This window comes from Medicago sativa, chromosome 7 (genome assembly GCF_051527215.1).
Source record: "Medicago sativa cultivar Bolivia chromosome 7, Bolivia_mono, whole genome shotgun sequence".
NCBI lineage: Eukaryota > Viridiplantae > Streptophyta > Magnoliopsida > Fabales > Fabaceae > Medicago > Medicago sativa.
Window position 1 is genome coordinate 30,654,308 of NC_140755.1, and position 8,346 is coordinate 30,662,653.

An 8,346-nucleotide genomic window follows, 5' to 3' on the forward strand; every position below is an offset into this window, starting at 1 on the left:
GGTGTTTTGATGTTTCGTGATCGTGTTTGTGTACCAGATGTTCTTGAGCTTAAGAGACAAATTTTGGAAGAAGGTCACAGAAGTAGTTTGAGTATTCATCCAGGAGCGACTAAGATGTATCAGGATTTGAAGAGGTTGTTTTGGTGGCCTGGTATGAAGAAGGAGATTGCGGAGTTTGTGTATGCTTGTTTAGTTTGTCAGAAGTCTAAGATTGAACATCAGAAACCGTCGGGTTTGATACAACTGTTGATCGGTTGACGAAGTCGGCACATTTTGTTCCTATCAAGACCGGTATGTCTGTGGCGAAGTTGGCTGAGATCTACATTGAGCAGATTGTTAGATTGCATGGTATTCCTTCTAGTATTGTGTCGGATCGGGATCCGAGGTTTACTTCTAAGTTTTGGGAGAGCTTGCAAGCAGCTTTGGGAACTAAGTTGAGGTTGAGTTCTGCTTATCATCCCCAGACTGATGGTCAGACGGAGAGAACTATTCAGAGTTTGGAAGATTTGTTGAGGGCTTGTGTTTTGGAGCAAGGTGTCAGTTGGGTCGAATGTTTACCGTTGATTGAGTTTACTTACAACAACAGTTTTCATTCTAGTATCGGAATGACACCATTTGAGGCTTTGTATGGTCGGAGGTGTAGAACTCCGTTATGTTGGTATGAGTCAGGTGAAAGTGCTTTGTTAGGACCGAAAGTTGTGCAAGAGACTACTGAAAAGGTTAAAATGATTCAAGAGAAGATGAGAGTGTCTCAAAGTAGGCATAAGAGTTATCATGATAAGAGGAGGAAGGACATTGAGTTTCAGTTTGGTGATCATGTGTTTTTGAGAGTGAATCCTGTAACCGGTGTTGGTCGTGCTTTGAAGTGTCGGAAGTTGACTCCTTGTTTTGTTGGACCGTTTAAGGTTGTTTAGAAGGTTGGGGTTGTAACGTATCAGATTGCATTACCACCGTCTCTGTCGAATCTTCATGATGTGTTTCATGTGTCTCAGTTGCGGAAGTATGTGTATGATGCGTCCCATGTGATTCAAGTGGATGATTTGGAAGTAAGAGATAATTTGACCGTTGAGACTTGGCCAGTTAGGATTGAGGATTGTGAAGTGAAGCGTTTGCGTGGCAAGGAGATCGTTTTGGTTAAAGTGATTTGGGTTGGACCAACTGGTGAGAGTGCCACTTGGGAATCGAAGAGTAGGATGAAGGTTTCGTATCCGGAGTTGTTTCCTTCAGGTAATTTTCGAGGGCAAAAATTCTTTTTAGTGGGGGAGAGTTGTAACAGCTCGATTTTTCGCTAGATTTGTTTTATTATTTATTTATGTGTGTTATATGTGCTCTTATGTGATTAATTGCCTCTGTGTGTATTTTTGGTTGGGATTTGTAGAATTCGGTGTTTGAAGGGTATTTTAGTCATTTTGGACTCAGTGGTATTTTGGTCATTTTGTGAGTAGGGGTAATTTAGTAATTTTGATGAGGATTATTTTTAGTGCTTAGTGAGAGCTAGTATTATTTTACTAAGTGCTAGGGAGTTGTAGTGAATTGTTTTATTAGCGGTAGGTGACCGTTATTATTACATTTTACCGTTAAGTGGGTAGAAACATTTTAAATTAGATTAGTAATGGGTTAGGCCCATTAAGGCATTGTGAGTTGATCCCAATTAGGTAGAGCCTATATAAACTCTATTCCTTGGAGAAGTAGGGTTTACACCATCATTTTTCACATTTTGAGAGAAGAGGTAGAGAGAGAAAGAGCAAGAGAAGATAAGGGATTGAAGAGGAAGATCTAGAGAGAGCTAGAGGAAGCTAGAGATTCAAGTCTTTGGAGCTAAAGTGAAGCCTTAGTTGGTGATTGTGAAGAATTAAGGTAAGGGGGTTAGAATTCAATCATAATTAATAGTTGTAGCTCTTCCCTAATTCTTTGCTTAAGTGGTTAATTTGAATTTTGTTGTAGAAATTCGTGCTTAATTTTGATGACATGATTATGTACATGAATTGAATGATAATTGTGTTGTTGTTGTTGAATTTGTATGTCAAAATGGGTATATATGAATATGATGTGTTTTTGTGTGAAATTGACGATGAATGATATTGTGGTTGTTGGATTGAGGATGAATTCATGATTAGAAGTTGTTGTTGTTGTTAAATGTGTTGTTGATGAATTGATGCATTGGGTATCATGAATTGGTGAATTCGTGATGAGAATTGTTGTTGTTGTTGAAAGTTGTGGAAGTTTGGTGAATTGATGAATTTTGTTATGTTGATATTTTAATCTCAAAACTTATGCATGTTTAAGTGTTTTGAAGTGTATATGACCTATAAACATCTTTGGGATTAAGTTTTGGGGTTTGGAATGATCAAAATTGGGATTTTGGGGTGAAAAGGGGTTGGAACCCGAAAGATTTTTGAACTGTTCTGGTGCAGGACGCTTAAGCGTGCAGACCACGCTTAAGCGAGCAGCAAGCGTGCTGCCAGCGAGCTCCAAGTGAGCAAGCCCAGAAGTTTCTGGAACTTGCACGCTTAAGCGAGCAGGCCACGCTTAAGCATGCTACCCTTCGTACAACCACTTTTGATTTTTCGTTTTGTGCACTTGGGGAGCAATCCGGGTTTTCTAAAATGTTTCTTTTGACTTGTTTAACCTCTGTTTACACACTTAAACCTACTGGAACATCGTTTGAATCGAATTGGACTTGATTTTGTGGATTTCACTTAACTTTTGAAAAGTGGTCCAAAACGTCGATTTTCCGGAAACTCGTTTTTTTTCTTGTGGAATTGAAGTAGGGTTAAGGTTGTGTACTGATTATATGATTTCTAAAAATGGTTGTGATTGGCTTCATCAAGTCTTAACTTGTTTTGCTTTGAAAATGGGATTTTTCTTGAAAAATGATAAAGAGAGACGAACTTCGTGATCTTCATGATTTCGTCGCCTCTAGCCGGTGAAATGTAATGGTATGCTCTACTGCACTTATATGTAGCCTAGAGGTCTACTTAGTTAACAAAATGAAAGCAACATTAATCCAAACCAAAATTGTAATTAATTATCCTATAAACTAGATTGTTTACGAAAGTAAATGACATCAGATCCACTTAATCTCAATTCTTAACAATCAAATGTCAAATTCAATATTTAGCCCATTCAGAGCCAAATTTGGTCTGGATAGAAGAGGTGCCAAAAGCAATCCACAATGTGTATTTCTCAGATTTAATTCAGTAATACATATCTTCTATTTTCAAAAAAAAAAAATGTCAAATTCAATATATATAGGATTAAGAAACACAATACTAAAGGCTACTAATATTCATCATATATCATCAAAAATAGTTGAGAGAGATTTGAACGTTACCATCGTTGCGGCGTTTGAAGCAATAACGTTCCATTTGGAAGTCACAGTTCTTAGTGCCGAGGTGGACATCAGCAGCCAACATCATCTGGATGTCAGCTTCCTTCTGAGACAACTGACGAGATGATGAGAGTTGTTCGGTAGCCACGTTTGGATGCTGTTTACTGCCGGCGACGGGAGCGAATCTCCGAAACTTGGATGCGGCACTCTGTGATAACAATTTGGCAGCTAGGGTTTTGGTTCAGGGATCTAAATCGTAATATATAGCAGCAATAGCAATTGAGTGAGTTGAGCACTCAATCTTTCTACCCCCTCCTGATTCTGCGTAGACTCGAGATTTTTCAAACATTGCCAGTATCAAGTCACAAAGGCAAGACCAAATTTTCTTAAATGTTTAAGTGAGCATAATATCTAATGCTTTCTTTCAGTTTTGCAGAATCAAGGATTACCAAACATGAATAGAGCAACAACAGTATTATAACTGATAGTATCATTTGAATCATGGATTACAGAGACGTGCCTTTATTTCAAAGACACCTACGACACTTTTGGATCAAGCAAAAAATGGCCAACTGTGACCAAGTCAGCATCAAAACACACAAATTAACCTTCCAAATGAAGCAAGACAATAAGTGATGTTGAAGAAAAGGACATACTCCAATCTCTTTTGATATTATGACTTGCCTAACCTAATGCAGGTTTCTGCTCTTTGTTATCAACTTCAGTTTTTCGTCATTGTGATTTTCATGAAAAAAAAAATTCATCCAAGCTTATTCAACAAATCTAAATACCAATATTGAATACGGATTAAAAAAGAAACTATTACCTGCTACCACGTTTAAGTCTATAAATTTAGAATATTGATAAACCTAGATTAAACATGTAAGCCTGCATACTATTAATGCATGAGCTAGGTAGGCTTCATGGCACAAGACTCAACTACAGGCGGTTCGGACCTACTGCAAAAGACTTCAGCCTGAAAAGTTATAGCAGGGCAGTTGGAAGGATGGGCAGCATCATTTGCTTGAAAGGTCATGTAATACACAATATTACCTCCATGGGTTGACTTAAGAATGTCATCAAACACAAAATTTGCACCCTAATAATTAACAAGAATACTATATTAGTTGATCAATGAATGAATACATAAACTATATTCATAAGTTTACTCTAAAAAGTATTGAACCTACCTGATTCTCGGCATTGTATTTCTCCAAAGCAAGCTTGCAGAGGGGAGTGAGTTCAAGGCGGAGATCATCGTCCATGCGATCAGGTCTGATACCGCCGCATAAACGCGCAATTGCTGGAGGGGAAATAGCATCAAATACCTGTCCAGGATCAAAATCAAGAGATTATGATTATTTTAATAACAAATTAAGTGAAACGCAAAATTGGAAAGCAAAATGAGATAGATAAATAGATGCTTACAATTAGGTTACGGGAGCGCTTTCTATGCTCAGCCATGGCGACTCGAATTTCTTCATCTTTTTTTATCTGAACCTTATTCCTATACACAAAGTGCGAACACATAAACATATAAGGATAATCGAGATCGTCGTAGATAGAAAAGTCACTTCCCATAAGTTCTTCATTGCGTATCGATTCCCACGGCGTGTCCGGTTTCGATTTTGGCTCCATCGTCGGTGGTAAGGTAGCTTCCATCGTTGTTCTGTAACACCAATTGAGTGAGTGAGTTGAGCACCGATTGAGTGAGCTGACCATGATTCAGCACCGATCCAGACATAACACCATGATTCAGCACCGATCCAGACATAACACCGATTGAGTGAGTGAGTTGAGCATCAATTGAGAGGCTAGGTTTTGGGGGTGAACGATTGAGAGTGAGAAGATTCAAGGAACAAAGATTGTGGGGATGAAATTGATAAAATTTTTGAGATTTGAGAGTGAGATGAAATTTTTGGGTCTTAGGGTTTAGACAAAATTTTGGGAAAGTGAGATGAGTATTGGAGTGAATGAAATATTTTGGCCAAAGCGGGAATGGGCACAATTAACAAGCCTTCTAATTTAGCAAAAAAAACTTGCGAATGTTGACCATAACTGTCGCAACAACTGTTGCAAATATGCACATTGAGGCAGTTATGAGGTAAAGGTCGCAATTGAAGTGTCGCAAAATGCAGATTTTCTTGTAGTGTCCTAAGTCTGGTTGCACCTGCTGATCGCACGGTGATCCTTACGTGCGGGGTCTTACCGTCTCTAAGGTAATTGAAAGCATAAACTTAAATTGGCATTCCAGTTTTTCCCAAGGCAATGAAGGCCAAGGTTTCATTAGTTCTGCCCATCTATGAATCTTAGGATACTCATAGCACACCCTCTCTCACTTACTTAGTAGTTCTACAAATGGGCAGCCCTAATCTACGTCTACCTTACAAAGAGTTTAAGAGAATGGTTCTATTAGGCTACAACTTATTTCCTTCAAGCAGATATTTATTTCCTTAATTACTTATCAGTTACATCCTAGGTTCAGCAGAGTTACTACCCAGTATTAATAATGTCACCTCCGAAGTACTTACTACTAGGTCAATTCTCTTTCGGTATCTTTTACTAACTACTTCCTAAACAGATAGTTATTAGTATAATGCTATAAATATCAAGATATAAGTAGCAAGATAGTAATAACAATATTAGGCCATGTTACAACCTAACTATATAATCTAGGGTTGCAACTGCTACAAAAATAAACTAAGGAATTTCCTAATAAAACTTAATAGCGAACAAAAGGTAAATAAAATGAAAACGACATTATATTAAACAAATATCCAACAAAAATAAATAGTGGTTCATGTCGGAACTATAACCTAAAAATATTTAGTTACACATGGTAACTAAAAACAAATTACTAAAGATAAAAACATACCCTAGAAAATCAAGGAGAAGATAGAAACTCTCCTGAAGCTCCAAAGTTACCTTCCTTTTGACTGCCATAGTTCTGAACGAGAAATTCTGAATGAGGAATGTTGGTAAAGTGAGAATTCCTATCTGGGTTTGGGCTAAAAGTGTGGGCTTATCCAAAATAAAAGCAGGAAAAGACGATTGCGCCCTGCATTTTCAGATGCACGGGGTGTATGGCCAGCATGCCTAACGCATGAGTGTATGGCAAAAGCCATGCCCAAGGCGCATGAATAATGCCCTAGGCACATGGCATGCCTTTCCCATGTGTTAGGCACATTCTCATGTGCTAGGCACACGGGGTCTTCTCCTAGGCCTAAATTCTCCAATTTTCCGTCGTTTTAGGTCTTCGTCTTCAAATAACTTTCCCCGGAACTTGGGAACATAATTCCTCCCTATTGTAAGTCTCATGAGGCCTCTTGAATCTTCATTCTCTTTCTTCCTAAATCTTCACAATTCTTCAGATGTTCTTGATTTTTCGATTTGCATGATTTCTTCGTTAATTACTTAAAAACCCCCCCTAAAATTGCTATGTTTCGGGAAAACTAGAATTACAGACTCAAATATAGAAATCATTACAAAAGTTCAGAAATCATAGGCAATTGTTCTAATACTCCTCCTTTTTCTGCTAAAATCTACTGAAAATAACTGAAAAACATGCTAAGAATATTATAAGATGACATGTCATCACAACCCCAAACTTAAACTATTTCTTGTTCTCAAGTAACGAAAGAAAACATAATTTATTCTTTGCATTTTTTCAGTAGGAATCATTCATGACATTTATAGCAGAGCAACAACTAACTTACCACAGTACATTCAAGCGGGTCCAACTTGGTGAAAGGAACCTATATTCTCAGCCATACTCTTTTCTATGATACACATATGTATCTCCTAAAGCCAGTAGGTCTGGTTATGGCATTTCCCCACTCCAATCGTCACATGAATGTGTCTTGCTATAAATTTGAAACAATTCTAAACAGACAGTCAAGTTAAAGTTATTCACACACTTAGAGGAGTTTGAGGGTTATAACTTGGCTTAGGTTAAGGGTGGATATATTTTGGGAAAGTAGGCTAATAAAAGAACTTAGAGTTAATTCACTAGCCTAGGGATTCCTTCTAAACATTATTGCATTGCCATCCTTCCTTCCTTAATTCAAACAAGATGGGTAAAACAGTAGAACTATTTGTTTTATATTTTTTTGACAGGATGATACATTTTTTTTTTAAAGAGACCATTTTTGGGCTCTTAATTTTTGTTGGATATTTGTATGTTGGCATCACTTTTGCCTAAAACAAATATTCACTTCAGATGTGGAACACAATGTTCCAACATCAAGAGTTGTTCTGTACGTTCTGGGCCTGACCTATGTTTACGCACGCGCATGCTTGATTGAAGGAATCCACACCAGCATGTGTTGGTATGAACCATGTGCAATTATGAAGAGATCAGAACATATGTGATTTCTTAAGGAATTGATGAAATGACTTAGGAAAGTATTTTTATGTGACTTTTAATAAGCCTATTTTATAGGAGTTTCTATATCCGTCCATTGCTTAATGAAGTCACTGATCCGATCTGAAGCATGATTGAAGGAATGACACGCCTTGCTTCAGTATATAAAAGGCTGCAAGACCAGAAGATATTCACTCAAGACATTGGTTTACAAATAGAGTTTTGTTTAGGTTTTGAGTCATACATATTGTGAGCCTTTCGTGTATCATCTTGATACATGTTTAGGACTGTGCTTTGAGTTGTAATATTGTACACTACTCCGAAGCTTTTAAGCAAGGAGCTAGGTAGATTATGCACTGCATCTAAGCTTTTAAGCAAGGTTGCAGGTTGTTGTTTTTTCGAGGGTAACCTCATTTGAATTGAGTCTGTAATTTGGGAATCACAGGGGATTGTGATCTGTTGTAAGGGAGTGAGGTGGGATCTCAAATCTAGGAGTTCCTAGGTTGAAGTCTAGTTGGGGTAGGTCCTAGGTCATAAGTGCAAACGTGGTTTGCTGAGAGCTTTTGAATACGGACTGCACTAGTGGATTTCCTTCCTGGCTTGGTAGCCCCCAGATGTAGGTGACGTTGCACCGAACTGGGTTAACAATTCT

General features: G+C 37.9%; 1 protein-coding gene across 2 annotated transcripts; it reads right to left on the reverse strand.

Moving 5' to 3' along the window:
- Nucleotides 1–3,292: 3,292 nt before the first annotated feature.
- LOC146905548 (uncharacterized) lies at nucleotides 3,293–5,335 on the reverse strand. Of its 2 annotated transcripts, XM_085727570.1 has the most exons (4): nucleotides 4,760–5,335; nucleotides 4,522–4,659; nucleotides 4,385–4,430; nucleotides 3,293–4,307 (listed from the first exon to the last, which is right to left on the reverse strand). In XM_085727570.1, exons 1-4 carry the CDS (start codon nucleotides 5,051–5,053, stop codon nucleotides 4,303–4,305), a joined length of 483 nt encoding a protein of 160 aa, XP_085583696.1. In that variant the 5' UTR covers nucleotides 5,054–5,335; the 3' UTR covers nucleotides 3,293–4,302. The 2 variants fall into 2 exon arrangements, with proteins under 2 accessions (XP_085583696.1, XP_085583695.1); XM_085727569.1 differs by having other exon boundaries at nucleotides 3,293–4,430.
- Between the last annotated feature and the right edge of the window lie 3,011 nt (nucleotides 5,336–8,346).

Coding starts and splice junctions, on each gene's coding strand:
- LOC146905548 (XM_085727569.1), bottom strand. CDS start 5,053: ATGGTCAGCTCACTCAATCGGTGCTCAACTCACTCACTCAATTGGTGT. Junction 4,660..4,759: donor AGCGCTCCCGTAACCTAATT/GTAAGCATCTAT, acceptor GATCCTGGACAG/GTATTTGATGCTATTTCCCC. Junction 4,431..4,521: donor AATACAATGCCGAGAATCAG/GTAGGTTCAATA, acceptor GTTAATTATTAG/GGTGCAAATTTTGTGTTTGA.